General features: G+C 41.8%; 1 protein-coding gene across 2 annotated transcripts in view; it reads left to right on the top strand.

The window, feature by feature from the left end:
* MED27 (mediator complex subunit 27) overlaps window positions 1-26203 on the top strand; it is a 167528-nt gene extending 141325 nt beyond the window's left edge. Inside the window, exons 6-10 of one of the 2 annotated variants that reach the window (XM_083596884.1) lie at window positions 1733-1773; window positions 3702-3802; window positions 5358-5476; window positions 17337-17414; window positions 21437-22988. In XM_083596884.1, the coding sequence (XP_083453010.1) occupies window positions 1733-1773; window positions 3702-3802; window positions 5358-5476; window positions 17337-17414; window positions 21437-21571 (474 nt within the window). In that variant the 3' untranslated portion in view covers window positions 21572-22988. Of the gene's footprint in view, window positions 1-1732; window positions 1774-3701; window positions 3803-5357; window positions 5477-17336; window positions 17415-21436; window positions 22989-25056 lie in introns of those variants that run through there. The other variant, XR_014543975.1, reaches the window with a different exon arrangement.
* The last annotated feature ends 1437 nt before the right edge of the window (window positions 26204-27640 follow it).

Here is a 27640-nt window from a genome sequence, read left to right on the forward strand (position 1 = left end):
AGTGCTGGTTATGACTTTAAAGGCCCTATACAACTTAGGCCTAAGTTATCTGCTGGACCATATTCTCCTGAATCTGCCTGCACTCTGAAATCTTTGGGAAAGGCTCAGTCCTTTCAGATATGTTTGGTGGGGGCCCTCTCACCTTGGTGGCTGCTCTCAGAATTTGGAACTCCCTCCTTAGAGAAGCTAGACTGGCTCCATCCTTTTGTCAGCAAGTAAAGACCATTTTATTCTAACAGGCTTTGGGGGTATGACTTTTTTTGTTTTGTTTTTTAAGAAAAGGGCTTTTAAATAGTGTTGTGAGGGCTTTCTAATAGTGTTGTGATATTTTTACTGTTCATATTTTAATAAATTTGTTTTAACTATTCTAGTTTAATTACCGTATTTTTCGCTCTATAAGACGCACCAGACCATGACGCACCTAGTTTTTGGAGGAGGAAAACAAGAAAAAAATATTCTGAATCTCAGAAGCCAGAACAAGAAGAGGAATCGCTGCGCAGCGAAAGCAGCGATCTCTCTTGCTGTTTTGGCTTCTGGGATAGCTGCGCAGCCTGCATTCACTCCATAAGACCCACACACATTTCCCCTTACTTTTTAGGAGGGGAAAAAGTGAGTCTTATAGAGCAAAAAATACGGTACTTTTCAACTATTATCTTTTTAATTTAGTTTTTATTAAAGATTTTATTGGATTACAAAAGTGCATGCATTGTCTCTATTTTCAGGTCGTAGAGTCTTCTACAGATGAGTTACATTCAGTGTGAGGCGTTAATGTTGTATACAGTATAAGGTTGGGAGAGAAGATAGGTGGGAGAAGAGATGTTGTTAGTCTTCTGTACTATATCTGTGTTGTTTTAATTTGTGTAAGCCACATTGAGTACTAGTCTGGAGAAAAGAAAGATAAATAAACATCGTCATCATCACATATGTGGAAGGTACAGCTGCTACTCAGAGCATAGCGTAAAAGCAACCCCATCATTCCAGTTAACATGGAGCCAGAGTGAGCCTTGAAACTAGAGGTTGCCAACCTATTTAGGCCCATGGTCACATTTCTCTTCTCTCTCCCCATGGAATAGCCGCTCCTAAAGAAGGTGAATGTCCACTTTTGCAAGGGATCTGGGTAAAAGTTGGATCAAGTAGAATTAATCTGAGCCTTGAAAAACTCACAGAGCTGAAAGTGGAACTGAGAAAGAGCATGAATCCTCCTTTGGCAGAACCCTCTAGTTCCCATGGTTCAACCATGGCTTGATCTTAAATACCAGTTCTTCCATGTTTACCTCTCCCTCCACTTCCCTACCTTCTGTTGTCTCTCCTGTGCCAGATTTATGGATTTCAAGCTCCTCTGGGCAAGGGCTTGCCCTCCTGTACTCTCTAAAGCACCTGCATATTGATGGTGTCATATGAATAAATAATAATGATATTTACAAGAATGTTAAATGAGGTGGGGTGTGTTCCAGATAGGAGAGGAAAAACAGAGCTAGTGCAAGATATTTGGAATTGAAAAGGAGTGAGCCATAAATTTGTGATTGTTGGGGTGGGCTGCTAGAATACTGCAAGGAGTTTGTCTTGATCTACCCCCAGCTTTACCAAAAGCATAGCAACCATCTACATAAAATTGAACTCAGTTACTTAGTGGCACATTTCACTAATCCATGCTCTCCACAATCCTTTAAACCCCAAAATCCAGTTGCAAGACTTTACTGTGTTTTAATATTGAAATGTATTGCTTTTTCAGCCCGCTGCTCTTGAAAAATGTAAAAGGCATCTGAATCTCAGGTGTGTGCATAACATTACCCTGTGACCTTAACTTCTGCTTAACAAAGGTCTCTCCTTCCCAGGAATCTAAATACAATATTCAAGGGGGGGCATTTTATTTGGTCCCTGTAGGCCAGTTTTCTGGCTTAATTCAGCTAAATGTTTTCTGTGTCACTTGTCACTGAATTGCTTATGTTGTGGACACAAGACTGCATCAAGGCTTTATGAGAGATGCCCTTGTTACAGACACAGTTCTGACACTGTTAAATATTCACATGGATCAGCACAACCTGTTCCAAATGAATTGAAGCGATTGTGCTGTCTAGGTGGAGGGTGAAGTAGCCCAGGAGGACTTGTTTGTATGAGTTTATATTGTGGCAGTACAGCAATAGGTAATTGCATGAAAACTTCTATAGATGCTCATGCAAAAGTTCATTCCTAAGTAGGTCTACTCAGAATAAGTCCTGTTGAATTAGGAGCTTACTCCTAATTATGTGAGGTTAGGATAGCAGCCTAAATTATTACAGAAGAAACAGCAGAAGATAAACAAGGCTTTTGGTTTGTCTTCATAAGTGCGACCATTTGGGCAAGATTGGCACTCAATCAGGTATGTGAGGACAGCATTGCATTTAAGCTCTAGCCTAGTAGCAAACAGGAAAGTCACCCAGGGATGTGAATTGAAACATCAGCAATATACAGATGGCACTGCTGTATCTCCTTTTTCCACCTCTTCATCCCAGGGAGGCTGTTGAACTCCTGAACTGGTGCCTGGAAGCTGTTTGGGCTGAATGAGGGAGAACAAGCAGAGACTTTAGTCCAGACAAAATAGAGGCATTATAAGTAGGGAAACATACTACTCTGGATAGAGGTTTTTGACTGGTCTTAGATTGAGGTTGCACTCTCCCCTGAAGGACCAACCAAGTTTGCCCAGATGATGGCAGCCAAGAATCCTTTATAGGAGCTAGAGAAGGTATGCCAGTTGACTGTTATCCATGCACTAGTGGGATCATGACTATTGTAATGAACTGAAGCTGCCCAGACAACATGAGGTTGACTTTGAAGACGGTTTGGAAATTTCAGCTGGTGCAAAATTGTGGCCACCTAGGTACTGTTCGGTGCCAGGCAGTCAGTTCACATTACGTCTATATTGTACTAATTATCCTGTTTGCCAGTGTATTTCCAGTCCCCATTTTAAAGTGCTGGCACTCAGAGTTACAGCTCACAGGGCAGCTGATACATGTTCAGGAGGTTGTTCCACAATAGGCATATCTCTAGCATGCAGGCAGCATTTGTGAGGGAATGGTTTGGGTGTCTATGCAGGCTTGACATGCACAGACCCACTCTCCCACTCAGGGCTGGCCCAAGACCTTTTAGCACCTGAGGCAAGCCATAAAATGGTGTCCCCCAGACCAGGGAAGAAGGGAGGAGTGAAGATATACATCAGGAACAATGGTGAGGGTCAAAGCAACCTTACCTGATGGTAGAACTGGTAATCAAAGGCAGGTGCAGAGTCCAGGAGACCCCAGAGGGCAGCTTCTGTGATTTCCTCCATAGGAGGAAGACCAGCAGTCCCTCCTATTTGCCAAGAGGCCATTGTGGAGGCAGCAGATTGGGCCTCCAAGGAACCCTGGCACTGCAGCAGCAACAGAGGGCAATGCATTCCTCAGAGGTTGGATTTGCCGCTTCTGTGGATTCTGCTGATAGAGGCAGTTGCATCACCTTGCTTTGTGAGTGGGCCAGCCCTGCTCCTACCTCCTGTGAGGCTGGATGCCTGAATAGGCCTTTCATTTCATGTGCACTGGACCCCTTATCTAGTGGAAAGGTTTAGGATTCCAGTTTAAATTTGCTTGTCAGGAATAATTCCAATAGGAATCAGTCTAATAAAAAAGGTGGAATGAATCTGTGTTTCTTAATATTTCATGTATGTTAATCTTGCTTGCATCCGCCAGGACCTTGACTCTACTGTTACAGCAGATGAATTTCAAGAGATGTCCAGAATACTGTTATGTTGGAAGAGTTTCAGTTAGAAAGTCTCAAGGATGCAAACAAGGTGCTTGGATTGGTCAGGGTGACAGTTTGTGTTCTGGACCCATGGCCCTCTTGGCTGAGAAAAACTAACAGGGAAGGGACAGCTGGCTGGACGAGGGAAGTATTAATGCTTCCTTGTGAGAGGATGAGGGCCATGTCTGCTTGATGAAGGCAGTAGCAACACCACTCATTAAGAAACTCGCCCTGGATTCAGAAAATCTAAGTAATTACCAACCAGTTGCCAATTTCCCCTTCTTGGGCAAGGTTCTTGAGTGAGTGGTCACGGGTCAGATCCATTGTTTTTCTAGATCCTTATCAGTCAAGATTTAGGCCCAGTTTTTGCACAGAAACCACTTTGGTCACCCTGCATGATGATCTCTGTCAAGAGGCAGGCAAGGGAAATGTGTCCCTGCTAATTCTCCCCTACCTCTCAGTGTATTTTGATACCATCAACCATGGTATCCTTCTGAAGCGACTGTCCAAGTTGGGGGTGGGTGGCACCACTTTGTGATGGTTTCAGTCCTACTTGGTCCAGAGGGTGATTCTTGGTGAGTGCTCTTCATTTCCATTTGGGGTTCCTCAGGGTTTGATTTTATCCCCTGTGTTGTTGAACATGTATCTACATGAAACCTCTGAGTGAGGTCAACTGGAGTTTTGGAGTATATTGTCAGCATTATGCTGATGACACACAGCTCTATTCCTCCTTTGCATCTGCAGGTGTGGCAGTGGGTGTGTAATGAACTGGACAAGAGCCAGTAAAGTGAAGCTTATCAGGATAAGGCTCAGGCACTCTTAGTGGGTGATTCTCTGGATTGGATAGATTGAAGGTTGCCCATTCTTGATGGGCTTGCACTCACTCTGAAGGAATGGGTACACAGTTTGGGAGTACTCCTGGATCCATTGCTGTCACTTGAGGCTCAGGTGGCCTTGGTGGGGCAGAGTGCCTTCCATCAGCTTTGGCTGATGGCCCAGCTGTACCCCTGTCAAGACAGGGCTAACCTAATTTCTGTCACGTGCTTTGGCAACATCTAGGTTAGATTTCTGCAATGTGTTATACATAGGACTGCCTCTGAAGAAGGCTGCTGCAAAATTTGGTGGTCAGGTTGTTCACCAGAGCAATACAGTTTGAGCATATGATACCAATCCTAGCCCAACTGCACTGCGTGCAAGTTAGTTTCTGGGCCCAATTCAGAGTACTGGTTTTGACCTATAAAGCCTTAACCGGCTCAGGATTGCAATATCTCAAGGACCACCTCTCCCTATATGCGCCGTCCCAGACCCTGCATTCATCATCTGATGCTCTTGCTTGTCTGCGTCCACAATGAGAGGTCTGAAGGGCATCAAAACGAGGATGGGCCTTTTCTGTGGTGGCTTCCCACTTGTGGAAGGTTCTCCCCAGAGAGGCTCGCCTGACGCCGTCATTGCATATCTTTAGGCACCAGACAAAAACATTCCTCTTCTTCCAGGCCTAATTAAACAACCTATGGCCTTTTAAACTGGGGGGGGTATTATTTTTGTATGTTACTGTGTTACATATTTTTGTGTTTTTATATTGTAAACTCCCCTGTAATCCTCAGATGAAGATACACATTTGATGATGATGATGATGATGATGATGATGATGATGATATGGGACTTTTTTCTTTTTCTGCAGCTTGACATATGGTCCAAGTCCAACTATCAAGTGTTTCAAAAGGCAAGTTTCTTTGTTTCTAAATGGTGTCTGCTTTATGTTATGTTATTTTATTTCATATTTGAATATGAACTTATATATACACCGTTTTCAAAATGTGCACATACTGAAGTAATGCTGAAGTAAGTGAATGCTTGTTTAGTTAAATGTTCTGGCAACTGTTCTGGATTCCACCTTCCTCAACACACTTGGAGCTTCCCAGATGTGCTAGAATGCAAGGTGATCATTTTAAGAACAAGTTGAAGTAATTCTCTGCGCATGCAGAGAGCTCGCAATTTGGTTTAAAAGAAAACACTCAATTTCATTCTGTCTTCTATAGTGCGTCTGTGAAGTATTAGGATGTTAAAGTCTATAGATCCAGAATATGCAGGAAAATAGGGATTGTCAAAAGCACCATTTATTAAGGAAGGGTATGATAAAATATAGGAACTTGTCTCAATGGGTAATTAACACATTTAAAGTAGATTAAAAAAATAATGGATTTACAGTATTTTTAAATATTACATTTATGTCAAGATTAATTTTTGTTAATCTCCTAGCAGATAGCCTTTTGGAATGTAGTCTCAATTGTTGGCTGTATTATCATTTTTGCCTTGAACTTCGTTTGTAAACATAGACACATAGAATTGTAGAGTTGGAAGGCATCCCAAGGGTCATGCAGGAATGTACTATGTAACAACCAGGATTGGTTGGATGGTTCAGTTTTCATGTGAATTTTCATTTTAAGCTTCTGTAAATTTGGGGCATGAATTCTTGTTGCTGTTCTTATACTTCATATGTAAGTTGAGCTATTGATACACACTCTCCAACACACACACACACACACACATTACAAGACATTTGGTCCATTATAAGAGCTATTGAAACTGTAGTAATTGTATTGTAAATAGCCACTTGCTTGGCAGGGTCACAGTTGGTGACTAAAGATTACCATGTGTGTACAACATGTTAGGCCTCAGCAGGTGTTGCCAAGAAACAGGTTGTCAGCCCAAGGCAGGGCAGAGATCTCATCAGCACTGGGACAACAGTAAAGAAGACAAAGCTCAGGGCAAAGCAAAATACCTGGACTCCTGACAAGTTGCTTAGGCCTAGAAGCTGGTTTTGAGCCTGGGGCTTTATAGGTCCTTTTTGATCCTGTTTGACCTGTGCAGCTAATAATTTTCACTCTGTCTGGTTCTACATTCCATTGAGCTTTGTTTGACAGGCTTCCCTGGCAAGTCAGAGTGCTGGTGACGAAGGTCCTGGTTTCAGGTGTAGGCAGGCGCACACATGCATCTACATGTATATGTTTAAACTTACTATTTTTCTTTGAAAATAAGAAAGATTATTATTTTAAGTGTCTGTCTTAAATGTGATCTGACACATCAGGGAGAGAAATGCTTAAATCATTCTCCTATAAACCTATAAAATGTTGGTTTCTATGCCTATTTCAAGTTCTAAGGGTTGATGAATGACCTAAGAATTACAAGACTTTTGGTGCATTAAAACAGCTATTGATGATGTGGTGTAAGTGACCACTTGCCTAATGGTGTCTGTGGTGTTGAGTAAAAATCACCTCCACAAGGAGACCAGGTCAAAGATGGCAGACACTAGCAGATTTTCCTCAACTGTTTTAATCCCCATCCCAAGGGGATGACTTGATATTCCAAGATTAAGCTAAACCTGTTCTCATTTTATGGGATCCAAGCCTTAAATTGAAGGAACTTTAAAAGTCCAATATACTTTGCTTAGTTTCCTGTCATATTTCTCTGCCCCCCCCCCCGCCGCCTCTGGTATACAGTGGCTTACAAACTGTTCTGAGGAACCTTGTGATATGTAAGAGAGTATTGATGGTTTCTCGGTAGGAAGATCAAGAAGATTACTGATCTCTCCCTGCAATATATGCCTGACAGTGTTATACTCAGGCTAAGGAACCTAGTTTACATGGAATGACACTAAGGGGCCTAATAGGACTTGTCTAGCATCCTATGCAACATCCTAGAATGCCACATATGGAGAAGTTCTTCAACAGATGTGGAAAATAGTTTCCTAAAAATTGAAAGTTTTGAAAAGCCATTGCTCAAGTTTGTCAAACAAATACCAGCAAGAGACTCTTGAGCTTGGCCTGGCCTGGAGGCATGCCAATATAATTCCTGTATAGATATTTCTTGAAACTTTTGGTGCCAGGATTCTGTGTTCACCCAGAAGTAAATAATTTTGACCTGTGATGCCAGCTTCCTCCAGATCAAAGAATAGCTTCAGGGAGGTAGGTAGCAGCCCATTCCCTGACTAGCATTAAGAGGCAGAATAACACAGTAGTTAGTCTGTTACCCGAGAGACAAGTGAGAATTAACGGATTAAGCAAACCTTTCTCTCCCTTCTGAAAAATATATTCCTTATGTCAGGTAGAGAGGAGTATAATGCAGAGCAACTTAGGACAAAATCATCCATGATAATCCTTCATCAATAATGCTTTAAACTAATTATAGCCCATGGAGTAGCTTTCATTCTTGCCATTAAATGGGTTTTTATGTTATAAATGGGTCCAGGCTGTAGGCTTGGCTTTCTTAATGCTTTAGGATTCCAACATTAGATACTGTGTGTGTGTGTGTTCATGCACACACACACATACTTGCGTGTGTGTGTGCGCGCACACACACACACATTTATGAATGCTTTCTTTTTCAAATGCTTGATACAGAGGAATTAAAAAGCCAGTAGTAAGATGTAACTTGCCTCAGGTTCATTGTACACAGCCCCATTCACAGACCACATAAACCAATGTGCTTAAGCTGAAGTCCTTCTAATCCCACAGTGGTCAGTGGCATTGATGCATTGTAAAGATCTGGCTGTATTCAGCATTCTCATTCCGCTACTGCAAGACCCCTTGCACTAGCAGACGGCAGTTCAAAGGTTGCACAACAATGGAATCCAATGCAACAGTTGTGCTAATGGAACCTGGTTGCACAACAGCTGGTTCTTGTTATGCTCTCCATTGCACATCAATATTTGGTAATTTACTGTTTTCCCCCTTGTGCAACAACATTCCATAAGTGCAACAATACCCCAAAGTCACTTTACACACAACTTTTTGTCTTTCTGGCTCTGTTTTTTATTTTGTAGCCTAGTGCCAGAATTAGGTGGCCCACCTCCTGTCACTGCCATTATATTACTGCAAAAGCCTACTTAAACCTGTGGCCCTCCATGTTGTTGGACTGGTGATGGAAGACCAGGAGTGCCAACTTGAATAAAATATTGGGGGGGGGGGGAGGCAGGTAAGCCCCGCCCCACATAATCAATTGCATGATGTGGCACGCACACACCATATGAATGGCAGTGCCCATCAACTTAGGGGGCAGTCCCCTCAAATACTTTATTGTAGGGGCAAAGACCCCTTTGCCCCTAGGAGTTGGCTCCTATGTGGAGGACCCTGCTCCCCCAAGTGTGTGGTCAGCCAGAGGTCTGGTTCATCCTTTGAGGAGTTGGTGTCCAGATTGGACTGGGCAGGGAAGCCACATAAATATTTCCTTGACTGCAGGTGTGTGTGTGTACAGTTTCTACCCATCTGTGTGCTATCCTTCTTAAGCTTTCCCACTCCCAATAGCAATGCCATGTTTCCAGTGACTCCTTTATGTGGTAGCCCCTTGGAATATCACAACATTGATTTCCTTTGAATGGCAGGTTTTTCAAAGCCAGACTGTTTTTTACTCTCTCTTCAGTGGCAATAAAGCAGCATCTGGAGCTTGCAGAGCTACCTGCTCAATGTAGCTGCCAACATGTTAATTTCTTAGACAGCCACAGCACGGCCCTTTTGGGTTAAAGAGCAAAGGCCTCCGTCCTTCCCAATCCAGCCCTGTCATGTGGAGCTTAATTCGTCTTGACTTCTTTGTTTGCAAACTCTGCCTGTGTCAGCAAGACTTGTGCCTTCCCCTGATTAGTAGGATCCCCGAGTGTGTTTAATTTGATAGGGGAAGAGTGTTCCCAGAGGGCCCATTACAACTAAAATGTACAGGTATTTACAGAGGTTCCCCTGGAGATTTTCTTGAACTCCCTTTCTGGGGTGAATGAGCTTTTATGACCATCCAGCGAACCAGCAGGGTGAGTCTCAGAGAATAGAGCTTAAAAATACAGGGAGGAATCTCTGAAAGGGCAGAAACACAAAGAGCCGAGGAAAGGTTGGCACATCTCCACATTTTTCTGACATTTTAAACTCTGCAGGTGCAGAGACAGCGCCGATCTTTAACCTTTTTATTAGCTCCTCGCACATCTCCAGCTAGTAAGGAAAAGTAAGAGCTTTTTTATTTTCTTTTTATCATCATCATTGAGGGTCTTTGTTCCCACCCTTTTTTCAAAGGCAGATTGTGAATTTTGCGGTATAAAAGCAAAACCCTAGAAGAACATCACATTCTCATTGTTATATCTATTTTGTTAAAATAAATTTTAAAATAGGTATATATTTTTAAAAATGTGTTTCTGCCCACCCACCCCCCATTTCTCTAGCTGCTAGCACTTTGGTGTCTGGCCATGGTTTGGAGGTTGCTTGAAGGAATGCTTCTCCCCATAGGAGCCTACCAGTTGCTTCAGTTTGAGAGGGGAGGGCCCTGCTTAGAGTCTATTCATCAAGAAAAGCTTAATCTAATACAGTCATACCTTGGGTTGAAGTAGCTGCGGGATAAGTATTTTCGGGTTGTTCGCTGTGGCGACCCAGAAGTATCGGAGCACATTACTTCCGGCTTTCACCGCTCGCGCATGCGCAGATGGGGCGAATCACGACCCGCAGGGACGCGGGTTGCATTCGCTTCTGGATGCAAACAGGGCTCCGGAACGGATCCCGTTTGCATCCAGTGGTACTACTGTAGGACCAGAACAATTTGTAGAAGACCCTCCTCAGTGATGGCCACAGAGTACCGTGTTCTGGTGAAAATCAGGAGGAAAGTATAAGCTTCCTGTTTCATGGAATATTTTCATCAGTAAATTATATCTTTATTCTGTTTTCTATTTTTACTCACCACTTTTGAATTACAGAAGCAAAAGAGTATATGAACACGAGAGTAATGATTGAGAAGAAATTGGCCAGGCCATAAGACTGAGAGAGGGTGAGAGCTTAGCAGATAAGATGGGATATCTGGAGTGGAAGTAAATGGTATGCTGGTTAGAGTGTTGGACTAGGACCTGGGAGACCAGGGTTCAAATCCCCACTCAGACATGTAGCTTTATGGGTGATCTTGAGCCAGTCATCGTCTCTCAGCCTTCTTATTGCACAAGGCTGGTTGTCGGGATGCTGTGGGTTTGGGAAGAGAGAGATAGGGATGCCACCCTGAGCTTCTTGGAAAATAAGGCTGATGTTTCATTTATTTGTTTGCTTTTATCTGTTTTTATGCCACCCTTCAGCAAAGCTACCAGGGCAGTATACAAAGAAATAGTAGAACCTTTTCTTTTCTTTTCTACAATGAAATACAAAAATACAGACAAAACAGACCAGGAGCATAGAAATTCAGCAGAAGAAGTAAAACCTAACCAGCCACAATCAGCTGCAGCAGCATCTTTGCTTAAAACACAGCATGGTTGGCACTAGGCAAACCTTCTTGGAAAAGGGAAATGGTTTTAAGGGTGCTTCAGTGCATAGTCAGAGGCTGCAGTCAACCACTTCCCTTCAGGGTTACACACAGCAGCTGCTGCGTGCTATATGAATCACCCCTAGAAACAACATGGGAGGCAGCCCCCATTCTGCATGGTGGGATCAACACAAGTCCAGACATGCTTTGCACGAATGAGAATAAGCTTCTTACATCTTTCTCAACAACAGAGGGCTAAACATTGGATTATATAGAAAAACCATGCATTTAAATATAACCATTATTGTGCGTGGGTGTTTTGTTTGAGGAGGAGACCCAACAGTACATCATAGAATCTTTGCAAACTCCCTTATTTTTCATTATTTTTTTGTAATAACATAATTTGTTAAATATTGTTTCCCTTCCCATCCCAAGAACTTGGGAGCAGGCTGTGAATATAGTTTTAAAAATAAAGAAAAAGAATCAGGTAACATCATAATCAATAATTGTTTCCCAACCCAAGAACTTGGGATTGGTAACAATTGTTTGTTTCTATTTCAGTGTATGTATATTCATTAAAACCCACTGACTCCAATCCTGTCCACCAAAACACAGTTTAAATGAAGAATTTTCACACTGCTTCCAGAATACACCTAGCCTTGAGACTGGGCCAGGTCTCTCTCAATGTGACAGGAATTTCAAAGTAGAGGGGTTGCCGCCACAAGCCACCCTGGACCCCCTATGATCCTGGCCTGGTTTTGCATCTAGGTTGTCTACCTCTAAAGTTTGCAGTCCTAAAGTATTGTTTTCCTCCAGTACAAGGGCACATAAGTATTGTAATATATGAAGATGTATTCCTGTCATTAATCTCTGTGAATAGGTGTGTAGAATGAATGCATGTATGAGTCAAGTACAGAATATTGACAGTGTCTGCTCAAGGACAGGTGATGGGCAGTTCCAGGGTCAGCCTATTGAATTGGTATCCTGCATGGGTGAATTGTGAAATTGCAACAACTGGATTTTTTAAAATTTTCAAAGGTTGTTATCCAGAAGGGTGGTGGTTCAAGCCCATCCAGGGATGTCTGAGGGCAGAATTCATGCATTGCAGGGGGTTGGACTTAGATGGCCCTCAGGGGCCCCATCCAGCTCTTCAGTTCTGTGATTCTAATTTTTATTGATTGCAGCCAATGGCCATTACAATATAAACATAAAACATACAGTAAGCCCACAACTTGCACTCGGTTTATTTACACGTTCACAACTTTACACAGGGAGTGTGTGGGGAGTAAATAAACGATGATGATGAGCCAGGGAAACCCTCCACTCTCTATTTATTTAATTATTTCCCATATCCTTACACCCAGTGAATTTTTCTCACTTACCAGGGGCCTGGGAAGGTTGCAGAAGGGAAGCTCTCAGAGCTCTCTCACAATATTCCCAGACCCCAGTTAGCAGCACTTCAGCACCACACAGGGGGGCAGTTTTGGGGGTTCCTGACTTTGCATGATCTTGCGTTTGCCCATGAATCCCCACAACTGAACCCTCTCATAAGGGGCAGGCCCACTGTATATGTAAAACATAGGGTAGCAGTCATTGGCCCAGTAAGACAGGGAGAAATGCTAAGAATACAAATAGACAGGTTTCAAAACATTCATTTAATTTAGTTTGGTGATTCTAAATTTAGCTCAGAGCAGTGAACCAGATAGTAATCATAGGCATCAAATAAATAATATATATATGTGTTAAATTTTATGTCAGGTTGTTTTTAATGTTTAATTTTATCTGTATTCTTAAAATGAAAATTATATAATGTTTTATGTAAACAGAGTACTAGTTGCTTGTTCTCTTTTTGTTTAAGCAGTATCTAAATGTTATTAAATAGGCATTGACTTGATCCACGCATGTGGTGGCAGTTCTCTCTGCAATCAGTTAGGTATTTCCTACGCTATCATGATTTTGGAATTTGATGAAACATGTATGCTTCTGAAATCTATTTCCAGCACAGAAATGGAGACAAGCATGATCAGAGGAAACACCATTTAAGAATCCCAGCTTAGTATTGTGTAAACCAGGAATCTTGGTTTACAAGAAGCAATGCTTACATATTAAACGAAACAATATTCCACTATCAAATAAAGTCAGTCCTTTTTAATCAGCCTATCACTGTAAATACCTTGCAGGAAAACCCCCTGCACCTGACCTTCTTAAAGTTTGTCAGTGGGGACTGTGATACCTGCAGTTTTCAGCCAATTGTGTCAAAAAGAGCAAAGGTAATAGCCATTTATTTATTTCCCCATGATAGCCCATGGAGCAGCACAAAACTTCAATTCTCCTGAATTGCAGTTCTGATTTGGACATGAGGCAGGCAGCTTCCAAAATATTCCAAGCTGAATTGAGCCAGGTTCCAAAGTGCCAGACTCAGTTCCAAATGGATTCTTGTGCGTTATGGATCTCTTAAAGGAGTTTTCTGCTTCCCAGAGCTGCACTAATCCAAAATGTTCATCTTTGCAACTCTCCTTCTCAGTAAAACTTAAATCCAAGGAAGAAGAAGTTTGGCTTAGATGGCAAAATAATGTTTAAACTGAACAGCAGTTGTGGGACTATGCTAATAAGTGAAAGCGAGAAGTATTACAGGATGTCAGTCATATAACATCACAGATAAATGTTGGAGAGGAGAATAAAACCTCCCCATGGGACATATATACTAATGAAACCTTTGCAGTCTGGTTATTTTTTATCCTTTTGTCAGAGAAAATGTGTATTTGAAAGTTTTAATTTGAGGAGCACTAGTGTGAAGTTCCTACTCGTAAGTCAGGTTGGGTTTTTTCCTCATCACTTTGCAGTACTCAACATAACACTGCTTGGTGCTACTTCTGTGGGGTTCAGGGTGTTCCCACCCCTTCCTCCTCTTTCTGTTTGGAGCCCACTTTGATCTGTGTTCGAAATGCTCCCCCCCCCCATTTGCTTCTGGTACCAATCACCTGCTTTTTCATTGAGAAAACATTATTAGTATTCCAGCAGTGCTGGGATGGCTTTTATCTCCCAGCGGAATCTCATTAGCTCTGCATTACAATAGGAACAGCATATGTCTGCTATGCCCAAGTAGCCAGTCAGTTTGAATTTGTTAATGGCAACACTTTATTTTTCCCCACAGCAAAGTTTTCCCCACATCTTCAATGCTAATAATACCCCAAAAAAGCAACTTTGTTGTGGAAGCGTTAAAAAGAAAAAAGAAAACACCACAAAATCAATTCGTTGGAGGTTGAAATGTAGCAGAAGGAGAGCTGTTGCTAACGGTTTGCTTTTATGTGTGCCTGTTACGTAACTAGGAATCTAAGCATGCTGTGTGAAGGGGAAAACTAGGGCATGATAGATAGCTTGCAAGTTAGAATGGGAATAAGCTAATTACTGGCAGTTGGAAGAAAGACAGTGTGCAATTATACTGTGGCTTTTTAAGACTTTTTATTGTGCGTGTCTGAATATACCAGCTTTTCTCAACCTGGCGCCCTTCAGGTGCTTTGAACTACAACTCCATCGTCTGGATCCATCCAAAGCACCCTGGAGGGCACCAAGTTGTGGAATGGCTAACACACATGTTAGAGGTAGTATACATTTTGTGGATGAGGTGGGTCTTGTTGATCTCATCTAACTTCTATAGCAAGGGAGGGAAACTTATGTAGGAAACGCTAAATCAGGAACTGAGCACAAGAGCCCTCTCCCCTCCCAGAGCTTCCAGAAACCAGTATTCAGAAGAATTACTGCTTCCATCCATGGAGGCAGAGCATAGCCATCATTTCTAGTGGCCACTAATGGCCTTCTCCATGGATTTGTCTAATCCTTTTTTAAGGTCCTCTAGATTGGTGGCCATCATTGCTTCCTGTAGGAGCGAGTTGCATAGTTTTAACTATGCACTCTGTGAATATGTCCTTTCTTTTATCTGTCCTGAATCTTCTATAGTTCAGCTTTATTGGGTGTCCACAAGTTCTAGTATTGTGAGAGAGGGAGAAAAACTTTTCTCTACCCACTTTCTCCATGCCATGCATAATTTTATTGATTTGTTGTTACCCCTTCCTTTCCATTGTGTGCATCTTGGCTTAGTTTTCTAAGACAAGGGGCAGAAACAAGATGCTTTTCTAAGACAAGCCTTTGGCCCTCCAGATGTTGCTGAACTACAGCACCCATTATCCCTGGCCATTGGCCATGCTGAGCTTGATGGGCGTTGTAGTCCAGCAACATATTTGACCTACACCAATATATGATAGTGCCTCTTCCTAGTCTGTAAGGCAGATTGAGGTGTGTGTGTAAATCCATTGTTCTGGACTCTATTGCAGCTGGTCTCATTCACAACTGGTATGCAGCTGCCAACCTGCAACAGTGTTTCTCATGTCAGCTTGCAAGCAAAATATTTTTTGAAGGAAATTACATGTCAACCAACTGAAACACCAGGGGACTGGTTTCCTCCTCCTGTTCTCTTGTTGCATTGCATGGGCCAAGAAGGATATCAACTTCATACCTTTGGCTTGTGTGTGTGTGTGTTTTAAGCAACAGCAATTGCTGTTTTTTTTTAAAGAAACAGCAGCAATTCAGGAGGATGTGGAGTGTAGGGAATGTGACAGAAGAGAACTTGCAAAAGCTGTAATTGTGGCAGAGCTTGAGGATTTTCCTCTATAAGGCTTTTTCCCGCTGCTTGTTAGTGATTCCACAAAGCTTGCACTGGGCTTCATTCATGGAGACAAAGCCAAAAGGGAATTAATCCCCTCTTCGTTGCTGTCATAGCCTAAAACACAAAACCCTTGATGTAGCTGCTTTCTCAATATGCCATCCTGTGCTGCTTTCCCCTTAGTACTACTTAATTGTGCTAACAACATTGTTGGAATCTCTCTGGTACTCCTAATTTTAGGAACTTCGTTGGGAGTTTTTTAAATAAAAAAACTATGAGTCATTAGTCCTGGGGACACAGATAGTTACATAGATTTTATGCTATGAGCTAGGTTAGGAGTGCATCTTTTTGAGCTTCCTTTCCTTTTTGTTTTTAAAATCGCAGCCGTGTATGAAAGGAAGGACCATAGCTTAGTTTAAGAGCATTTGCTTTGCATGCAAAAAGTCCCAAGTTCCATCTCCAGCTTCTTAAGTTGGGCTGGAAAAGACCCCTGTCCAGAAAACCAGTGCCTGTTAGTGCAGACCAGGGATGAGGCAGCTGTGGCCCTCCCAGGTGTTGCTTGGATTACAACTCACATCTTCCCAGATCATTGGTCATGGTGACTGAGGCTGCTGGGAGAATGGGAGGTTCCCCTTCCCTCTTGTAGATGGCACTGAGATAGATGGACCAAAGAGCAGGCTTTGTATAAGGCAAGTTGCTAGGTAACATTGGTTGATGCTGAAATGCCCAAGCCTCCCTGTTCATTTTGTATCTGAGCTGCTGTAGCTTAGTGGGTAATAGTTTAAGCTGTGAACTTGCCATATGGCTTTCCTTATCCCAATCCCACCTCAACATCTGTAACATGGGAATGATAATACTAGCTTATTGTATTGGGTTGGGTGGTTCTGAATGATTGCTTACCTTTTACATGAAGTGCCTCATGTATTTGAAATTTGCTTGTTTCTGAAAATTATTGTTTTCCCGTGGCTTCTAGAGAGCATTCTACACCCAGGGATGGCACCTTCCTCTGATCTGGATTAGCCAGGATCCACACCAATCTCATTCTCTACAGAGGAAGGGGCCAGCCCACCCTCCAGGCCAGCCCTACCTATGACTGGGGATCTCTTGGTAATCCAAAAGAGCCCAGTTGATGTCACTATTTTTTGGTGGTGGAGAGGGGTTGCTTCTTTTGTCCCCTTGTGTATTTTGCCTTCTGTGTTTTTGATGTGCCTTGGTTCTCCATTCGTTGTTGCTTTCTAGTCTGTGTTACCTTTGATCATGTAGATATTTGTGTTCAAGGGGGTAGGGTTTCCCAATTCCCCCTTCCAGCTGCAACCCCACATGCTACATCATCCTAAGTCTTTCTAGAAAATCCAGTGAACTTCAAGAATGACTTTTTGGTGGGGGGGGACCACTGGCTGTAGCAGAACGGTGGGGCACAGGAAAGCCCAATACTGTGAACATTTGTTATTCATTAATATTTTGAAATAATATCCCCTGTCCCACCACCTAGCTATTTGACACCAAAATACTTTGGATACCTGAAGTCATGCTTTACTTCATTGTGACCGCTTCTGTTAGACAAGTCAAGAGAAGGGCCAAGTGGAAGATACATGGAAGGAGTTGTACGTTGTCAAAACATCACTGACAAGTCTTCCTCTCTCCCTCCCTCCTTTCTTGTCACCTCCAGGTAACTGATCATGCTACTACTGCCTTACTGCATTACCAGCTGCCTCAAATGCCGGATGTGGTAGTCAGGTCATTTATGGTAAGTTTGATACAAACTCTCTCAACTGGCATAACTTTGCAGTGTAGTTAATAATGGCATGTGGGGTTTTTATGAAAGTATTGAAAGGCTGTTTTGGTCAAGGCAAGAGGGGGAAAAAGGGGAAAGGGAAGCAGCATTGTCTGTTGTTCATCCCCACCCCGGGATACTGTTGGAAGATTTTGGAAATCTGGACAGGGAGCATACTGGAAACTACAGCCATTGGTGTTTACCAGAGCATGTCTGAAAGTGTATGGGTGGAGCTGTTCAACAATATAATGGGGAGAGAAAACAAGGAGCACAAGCTAATCCTGGCTAGAGCAATTACAGAATGATGCTTTTTGCCCTTCAAAAAGTCCTAGTGTATCTGCTGAAGAATCCTACCCTGGATCATGTGTTTTACAACAGCTGTCACCTCATTGTATTAATTTACAAGGCCCTTAACTTGGGTCCATGATACCTCAGAGACCACCTGAACCTTTATATCCCATGTAATCACTGAGGTATTTGGAGGAGCCACTGTTAGTGGTCCCTCATGGCTCAGATGCACCTTTCATATACACCAGGAGCCAGGCATTCAGTATTGTGAGCCCAAGTCTGTGGAACTCCCTCCCACTTGAGATCAGCAGGCCCCTTTCCTGCTGAACTTCATACGCTTGACAAAGATTTAGTTAATCCAGCAGTATTTATAGTTTTAACTCACTTTTAGTCTTATTGTCTTGGGTTCCTGTGCACCTCTTAAGAGACCACTGTGATTAAGTAGTTCACCAAATGTTGAAATAAATTAGTAACAACATATAATAAATGGCAAAACTCACTGAGCATCTGACTAGCTAAGCTCCATGTGTATGATGTGCCTTCCTCAGCGTGCCTTCCTTTGAAGCGTCCATTAACTGCCAGTGCACTTTTGATGAGCAGCAGCCAATTATGGCAACTCAGTTCCCCCACTGCAGCACGCACCTGAAAATTAATGTGCAGAAACTGTATGGGACACATTTGTCTGAGCCATAAGGTTTGATGTATTGATTCACTAAAGCAGTTCTGATAACTTTTAACAAATCAACATCAGGATGTTCACCCCAAGTGCCAATAGCAGTAGGCATTTCGCATATCAGGTGTGCAATCCAGTTGACAGGATGTGGTGAAGTCTTAATTGTCCAGACAAGAATGAAGGACTTCCTTTTTAACCTCCTTTTCCTTCCAGCAAATGTTTTAAGCACACAGTTTGACCTGATTTTCCTTTTTTAAAAAAAAGAACTTCAATGTGGTTAAATAATGATAACCAAGTCCAATGAAGCCGGTGTAATCAGCAATTGGCTTGTGCCCTTGTGTTCACTACTGGCCCTGTCTTGACTTCTGCAGCCAGAGAAGGCCTTAAAGAAAGTTATTGATAGGCCACTATATACAAACCGAGAGAGAGAGAGAGAGAGAGAGAGAGAGAGAGAGAGAGAGAGAATGCACGTTGGATGAAGAGAGAAGGGTTCGTTTAATAAATGGAGCCAGCCCCTTCTTCAGAGAACAGTTTTCTCTTATTGACATAATTCAATAGGATTTCAGATGACAAGATTCATGAGCATCCTTCATAGCACAAATCTGTCTGTCTTGGAGGCTTTCTTTCTTCTTCTATAGCTGCATGTCTCCTTGAGCTTCAAATTAAGTTATATAACGTTGCTCCTTACTTAGGGCCATGGGGATGACCTACTTCGGGGGCAAAACCTTCCCCTGGAAACACCTTGCTCAGCATTTGATTTCCTTTGCCCTCCTCCTTCCCCACGTAGCTTGCTGTCTCCTAAGGCCTGAGGGCAGAAAGTGTAGTTTTAAAAATACAGTCTAACCATTAAAAAAAAAGGCAGCTGAAGTAGAAAATGTTACTGCCTCCTTGACCTTGACCGTCCAACTTAAGGCCAGGCTGGGTAGAGGAAGAGCGCATCCTGTGCACATAGAAGAAAAGGTGGGGACTGGCTCTGTTGTTACTATTTTTGTAGAGGAGATATTTTGCATGCTTTTAATATTTACTGTTATAAACATTTTCTTGTTAGCAAACATTTGCATGATGAGTGTGGCACTCCTTGCCTGAAGAAGTAGAAGGAAAATAAACATTGCATAATTTAATTTGCTGAAATGTTTGGGATTTTTTTTTTTTCACACATGGCAGGCGGTTCTCATTAAACAAATGCTCCATCCTTGTCTAATGGAGAGCTGATTTAGAGATCTGCTGGCCAGATGTCTAGGGAATAGATGGAAAATCTGTGACACTTTGGATGCTGCTGGACTTCCACCTTCCCTGACCCTGAAGCCAATGGGAATTGGGTTCCACATCTGGAAGGCCCCAGGCCTCCCCATGTTGGGTTTGCGGGACGAGGCTGTATTACTGCAGAGTGTCAGGTCTCCCATAATAGTGTCCCAGACTGAAATACAGGAAGCTGCTGAGTCACACCATTGGTCTGTCTAGTTCAGTATTGTCTATACTGACTGGCGGGGTCTCTCCAAGCCCTACCTGGAGATGCCATTGAGTATTGAATCTGGGACATTCTCCATGCAAAGCAGATGATCTAATACCAAGCTATGGCCTTTCCCTATATACTCTGCAGTCTAGAATATAATATTTGTATAAATAAAAGTTTGTATTTAACAATCTCTTGGCTTTTGTTTTTGTCTCCTTTCAAGGGGCCACTGTATGTATCTTCATTTTCCATAAGTAGATGCAACTAAAATTCAGTCTGCCCACCTGCAAGTAGGCATTTGGGGTCAATATAGTAAAAAGTATCTCTGTAGAGATAAGGCTATGAACCCGATGCTTTGCATACAGAAGGGCCTTTGTTATCCAGCATAACCAGCTGAAAGTGCAGAAAATACTCCTGCCTGAAACATAGGGGGTGGAGGCGCAACTGCCAGTTTTTGTCGGCCAATCTTCCTACCCTGGTACTGTTGGACTCCAATTCCCATCAGCCCTGGGCAGTATCACCAATGGTCAGGGATGATGGGAGTTTAGTCAAACAATATTTGGAGGGCTGCAGGTTCCCTGTGACAATAGTGAAACATACAGACCAATAATGTGATTCAGCATTAGGCAGCTTCATGTGTTTCTGTTCCCATCTCTGCCCTGGGAGTTGCAGAAAATGGTGTGCTTTTTATCACTGCAGCTAAAATGGACCTGATCATATTTATTTGTTAAATTTATTATATCCTGCTTTTCCTCCCTGAGGAGCCCAGGGTGGCAAATACATGAGTGATAAACAGTTTAATCATCTTAAAACATCTCCAATACAGAAACAGACTGGGAAATACCTCTATTTAAAATGGTTGTTGAAAGAGGATGGTTTTCATTAGGTGCCAAAGACAACAGAAATAGCATATATCATGGCATATATTATATATTTCCCCAACATTAGCAGCGCTGCCAAACAGACCTGCCCTAAAATTGGCAACTCTTCCTGCTTTCCCAGATTCCTGCCTAGTCATGGCCTTCTTTCTGAACAAAATTTAAATCCATGTTGGCCATGAACAAAATATATCTGCATATATTCTTGCTGAGACTTAAGGCACATGTTTGAAAGGATAGCTGTGAAACTGGTTTTCGAAATGTTTCTGTATGATTTCACATTTCTGAAGCTCTTGGATAGATGACGTTTGGATGCAAGAGGCAGACTCTAGCATCTCATAATGAAAAGGTCACTTTTTATGAGCTGAATGGTCAAGCTGAATTTGATTTTGGTCTAGCTGCAAGGAAGTCCAGGCTGTCCATGGTGACCCTTTAGTTACAAATACCTGCTTGTCACTGCAGGAATTTCTGTTTATGTTGTTGCTTATTGAGAGAGGACAGGCATTCCAATAAAGTATACTATCAGCTATACTGTGACCTTGTGGGTTTTTGGTATACTTCCTTCTAAAGTCTGCCTCTCTCTGGGCTCAAGCCAAGATACATTTCCCATCCTCTGCATCATTGGTCTTGACAGAAGTGATGACATTGGGAGTGTCCGTATTAAGTTTCCTCCCTTCTATCTTTTTCTTTCCGACTTTTTAAGACCTGGTTAAGAAGTTACATAAAGCTGTTCCAGGCTCCATGCCAGCGCTGCGGAAGGTTTCTGCAAGATGGTCTACCACCCACATGGCGGGACTTTCGGACACTGGAGGCGTTCCATGACACCTGTAGGCAGTAGCACAACCTGGAGGCTGACAGAAGTCTGTGGAGGAAACAGACTCAGAAGTTGGATCCCAAGAAACACCTCTTTACTGTTTTCCAAATATCTGTATGGACAACTCGCAACTTAATTTGTACAAATTCAGCTTTATGTGCTTGGCTGGTGGGGGGGGGATGTAAAAATAAACACAGGGTAGGTGTTGGGGGCTGGAGGAATCAGCAGTCTCACTCATCATTACACTCCTCTTAGAGGAGCATTTGGAGGTGCAGAGAGAGAGAATAATGGCCTTTGTAGTGGCCTAAATTATTGGCAAATAATTTAGAATTTTGATTTCCTTTCTCATATTTATTTTTGTTTCAGATACAGCAGACTTTTTGTTATTTGTTGAATTTCTATAGTTTCCGATTTATGACATGTAACTTTGATTTGTTTCCTAATTTTTATAGAACCAGTTGGTTTATGGTGCTATTCTAATTTTTTCAATGCAATATGTAAAGATGTTGCTGCTTGTTTATGTTGTTTACATATCTTATTCTTTCCTGCCATACTGCTGCTTCCATAGAACCATGCATCATTTATTCTGGTAAATCTATATCTGCAATAGGTTCAAAATGTTCTGAGATTGTTGTGGAGATGGCTTCGACAGCTAATTGGCTGGTTAGTAAAGTAGTGTCACAATGCCATGATTGTGCGGTTTCATGCATCCTTAAAATAGGAATAGTAGACCAGACTGGAGAAGGATCAGGTCACCAAGAAGGTGCTGATTTTTGCTTCTTGAATTTAAGTGGAGCTAAGTATATAATCTGTTCCAACCTCCTGCCCCCCATGCCTTTGTGAGTAGGAACTAGAATCCTTTTCTTTATCCTTCCGCTGTTCTTGCGAGAAGCGCAGGCTTTGAACAGAGCCTCCCCTCCTGCCTCAGTAGAGCCTCCGACCCCAGTCCCAGAAAGCTCTGCTTCTCCTTCACTCTGGTCCAGCCAGCCGCTTTTAATGACTGATGTTTTAATGTATTTTTAATCTTTTATTGGAAGCCACCCAGAGTGGCTGGGGAAACCCAGCCAGACGGGCAGGGTAGAAATAAATTTTTATTATTATATATTAAACCACTGTACATCAATCAAATCATATTTCTTAAGAAATTTTTAAAGAAAATTAGTTTTTGATTTTGTTTTCTTAACAGTTATTCATAATGGTGTAGATCTGTCCCAATCAGGATCAGCAGCCCAGTTCAGGTCTCTTAACTAGGATTGATTAATCCACCTTCTGCAAAATTTTGAAACTGTTTTAAGAGTGGAGGTCAAAATTAACCGAATTTTATTTGGGGCATACATAGAAGCTAATGTGAAAGTTAGAGGATCTGCATTCCCTTTGAGAAAAATGAAACAGTGCTCTGTTTCTCTTTTAATTTGTTTGCAGAAAAAGGGGAAAGATTTTGTGTTTTTTTAAATAATATTTTATTAGATTTTACAGAAAAAAAGAAAAAAGCCATACAAAAAAGAACAATACATATTAAAACACCAACAAATACCAACAATTAAAAAGAAAAAGGATATTAAAAAATTTAACAAAAAAAAGAAGGAAAAAGAAAAAAAAGAAGAAAAAGACCTCTTTTCAAATTCTTATCATTCATTACCTTATTTTCCTGACTTCCACCCGCCTCCCTTTCTTGTATTCCACTTTAAAATTGATCAGCAAATTCATTCTTATTACTTTTATCCTTAAACAATTTCCCTCACGTATTATACTTTCCCAATCCTTATTTACTAGAACCCCTTCATTTCATTTCAATGTCATCAGCATTCAAAGATTTTACAGTGTTTTTGTAAATAGATTTTAAACTTCATCCAATCCTCCTCCATCCGCTCTTCTCCTTGATCTCGTATTCTGCCAGTCATTTCTGCCATTTCCATGTAGTCCATTACTTGCATCTGCCATTCTTCCAGGGTGGGTAGATCTTGTGTCTTCCAATGCTTTGCAATAAGTATTCTTGCTGCTGCTGTGGCGTACATAAAGAAAGTCCTATCCTTCTTTAACACCAATTGGTCGACCATGCCCAGGAGGAAAGCCTCTGGTTTCTTCAGGAAGGTATACTTAAATACCTTTTTCATTTCATTATAAATCATCTCCCAGAAGGCCTTAATCCTTGGGCACGTCCACCAAAGGTGAAAAAATGTACCTTCAGTTTCTTTACATTTCCAACATTTATTATCGGGCAAATGATAAATTTTTGCAAGCTTGACTGGGGTCATGTACCACCTGTACATCATTTTCATAATATTCTCTCTTAAGGCATTACATGCCGTAAATTTAATTCCAGTGGTCCATAACTGTTCCCAGTCAGCAAACATAATGTTATGCCCGACATCTTGTGCCCATTTTAACATAGCAGATTTTACCGTTTCATCCTCAGTATTCCATTTCAACAGCAAGTTATACATTCTTGACAGTATCTTGGCATTGGGTTCTAACAGTTCTGTTTCTAATTTTGATTTTTCCACCTGGAATCCAATTTTTTTATCCAAGTTATAGGCCTCTCTTACTTGAAAGTAATAACAAACAATTTTTTTTCCTTCCAGTAGCACCTTAAAGACCAACTAAGTTAGTTCTTGGTATGAGCTTTCGTGTGCATGCACACTTCTTCAGATAATGTAACCAATCTCGCACCTTATCTTTAAGTTTCTCATAACTCTGCAGTTTCAATTTATCACCCTCCTGCTCCAAAATTTCCCAATATTTTGGCCAATTAGTCTCCATGTTAAGTCTTTTCAGGGCCTTTGCTTCCATAGGCGATAACCACCTTGGAGTTTTATTCTCCAATAGATCTTTATATTTAATCCAGACATTAAATAATGCTTTTCTGACAATATGATTTTTAAATGCCTTATGTGCTTTTACCTTACCACAAGTATGCATGCCACCCAAATACATTATCATACCCTTCCAAATCTAGAATATCCGTGTTCTCAAGAAGTAGCCATTCTTTCAGCCAGCAATAAGCTGCTGCTTCATAGTACAACTTAAAGTCCGGCAGGGCAAATCCCCCTCTATCTTTTGTGTCCGTAAGTATCTTAAATTTTATTCTGGGTTTTTTGCCCTGCCAGACAAATCTAGAAATAACTCTTTGCCACCTCTTGAAACAGTCCAACTTGTCTATGATCTGCAATGATTGAAACAAAAACAACATTCTCGGCAATACATTCATCTTAATGACTGCAATTCGGCCCAGTAAGGAAAGCTTCAAATTTGACCAAATTTCTAGATCTTTTTTCACTTCTGTCCAACACTTCTCATAATTATCTCTAAACAAGTTAACATTTTTAGAAGTCATATTCACCCCCAGGTATTTTACTTTCTTTACCAATAATAAATCTGTCTCCTTCTGAAACTTCTCTTTCTCAATTGGCGTTAAATTTTTTTCCAAGACCTTAGTTTTTAACTTATTCAGTTTAAAGCCTGCTACCTGACCAAATTCCTGGATCAATTCCAAGGCCAAAAGGGGAAAGATTTTGAAATAAAATCTGAAATCCATCTTCTCTTCATTTGGTTGCCCAACCATTTAGAATTCAGGATAAAAACTTTTACAGGTTCAGACATATAAAAATATGTACCTGAAAATGAGATACATTCTGCATCACTACGTAAATAAATATCAAAATTAAACATATAGTAAAAACATATAAAACATATAAACATATAAAAAAAAACCTCCCACGAGGTACCAACTCCAGATGACAAGCTCATAATATTGCTTCCAATATACTTGTGTCCCATCAAGGTTCCAAACATGCTAGAAATTAAAAACAGAGAACATTAACAATGAACAATACATAAATTAAAGCAGAATTCCATCATAATCATAGAATTCTGTAACACTTATTATAAGTTATTACTTATTATAAGTTAAGCCCCCCTTTTCTCTGACAGTTTTCATAAATTTGTTTGTAATGAAAATTTTGTCAAGACAATGTCACGAAAAAATGCTGCAATTTCTTTGGTTTAGGAACTAGCGTGCAATAAGCATAAGAGCAGACATGTCTCCCGGGTCAATTGCAATCGACCGGTCGATCATGGGATAGATTTTGATCGATCGCACCATGGCTCATAGGAATTGAAAGAGACAGTGCCAGCCGGGAGGGCAGCGCGCAGGGAAGCCATGGAGCCCATGCCACCCTCATCGCCTCCGCCCGCCGCCCTCTGCCATGGCCACTGAGCGCCCTAACGCTCGCTTGGCTGCGGCTGGAGCGACTCCACAGGGGCATGGCCGGTCAAGGCTCAGCTTAGCTGTGCTTGCTCACCGCCACAGTAGGTGCTCTGGCTGGCGCTGCCTCTGCCTCCTCGTGGCCACCTCAAGGACCTCCTTCCTGCTCCAGGTGCTACTGATTTTCCATACAGGTGCTCTTTTCTCCACTCCGCTGCTCTCTCCACGCCCCGCTCCGGCTGCCAGCTTTGCCTGACGCCCAGCCAGCTGGCCGGCCCAAGAAAGGTGCAAGGCACCTGCCTCTGCCCTCAGAAAGCCACAGCCCCAGGCAGGGAGGTGGGGGGCGGCAATGAGGCGTGCAGACTCTGCACGGAGGGAGGGAGTTGTGGGAAGGCCGGTGCACAGAGAGAAACAACGATGCCCCTCCTCCCTCTTCCCCCTCTTGCCGGTTCTTGTGGAAAGAAAAGGCCAGGTCCCCCACCCCTCTGCTCTCCCGCCTAGTTCCTCTGGAAGTGATCTAAATCTTTAATTCTGGTGTCTCCCCCTATTTTCCCTATTTCCCTATTTTCATCCACACAGTCAGACATCATAGAAGAGTTTGGATTTTTTTCTGAGTTTTTCACACCCTGTCCCATAGTTTCGTTTGCAATTATTTCTATTGTTTGTGTCTTCTGGATATTTTTTCTAGTTAATTTTAATAGTGTCAAAGGCTATTTGCCACTCTGCAAGTAAGGCAGTATGTAGATTTTGTACTTTGACATTAGTGCCTCCACACTGTTGGAGAAGCAACATCTCCTAGTACAGGTTTCCTTCGCTTGGCAGCCATTTTGTGTACAGTGGTACCTTGAGTTACATACGCTTCAGGTTACATACACTTCAGGTTACACACTCCGCTAACCCAGAAATAATGCTTCAGGTTAAGAAATTTGCTTCAGGATAAGAACAGAAATCGGGCTCCGGCAGCGTGGCAGCAGCAGGAGGCTCCATTAGCTAAAGTGGTGCTTCAGGTTAAGAACAGTTTCAGGTTAAGAACAGACCTCCGGAATGAATTAAGTACTTAACCCGAGGTACCACTGTACTTTGTTCCCACTCTGTTTTTATTTCTAAGATTGTAACAAGCCAGAAAATGAAGACTCACAGTTCTGGGGGATGTTGTTTGCTGCTTCCTTTTGCAAGATCAAATATATCTTTAGAAATACTTAAAGTTTAGTTTAATCCATTGAAATCAGTTGTAAAGACTTTGTAGGGTCAGAGCTGTTCCTTCAAGGTGCTTTTTGGCTCTGCTCATGAATGACCCGCCATGATGATACTGTTTGTGGTCACAAGAACCCCTCCCCCACAAGTCAGAAATGTCATTTTAAGGACTTATGCTATGGATTTAAGGCTGTGTGGAGATAAACTTTCGAACCAAAGCATGTTTTGAGAAGAGCGTGGAATGTATAAGGGCTTTGGAATAATGCAGTTAAAAGTGCCGTCGCCATATTGGGAAGTTCTGTCGGAGGACTTAAGTCTGGGATGAGAAATAGAGAAATAGAGCTGTTTTTATATTGTGGGTGAAACTCCTCAGAGGGACTTAAGAACGACAGTTCTGTAATTAAAGATGGAAAAAGTGATGTTATCTATGAAGGCGATGATATATGGAAACCATCTCGATTTGAGGATTGGAAGAACGGAAAAATTCACACAGGATTATTATTGGTGTTTATCGGCTTAAGGAGACTATCAGAAGAGATCATAAAGAAAAAAGAGAAAATATATGAACAAGAGGTGATGTGGAAACAGCAAGATAAGACTGGATAGAATTATGAACTTTGTTTGGACTGATCTGGACATTAACGCAATAGCAAGAAGATGATCAGAATCCCCCTTCGGATCTTGAAATATGGGTC

This window comes from Podarcis filfolensis (genome assembly GCF_964270895.1).
Source record: "Podarcis filfolensis genome assembly, chromosome: Z".
Taxonomy (NCBI): domain Eukaryota; kingdom Metazoa; phylum Chordata; class Lepidosauria; order Squamata; family Lacertidae; genus Podarcis; species Podarcis filfolensis.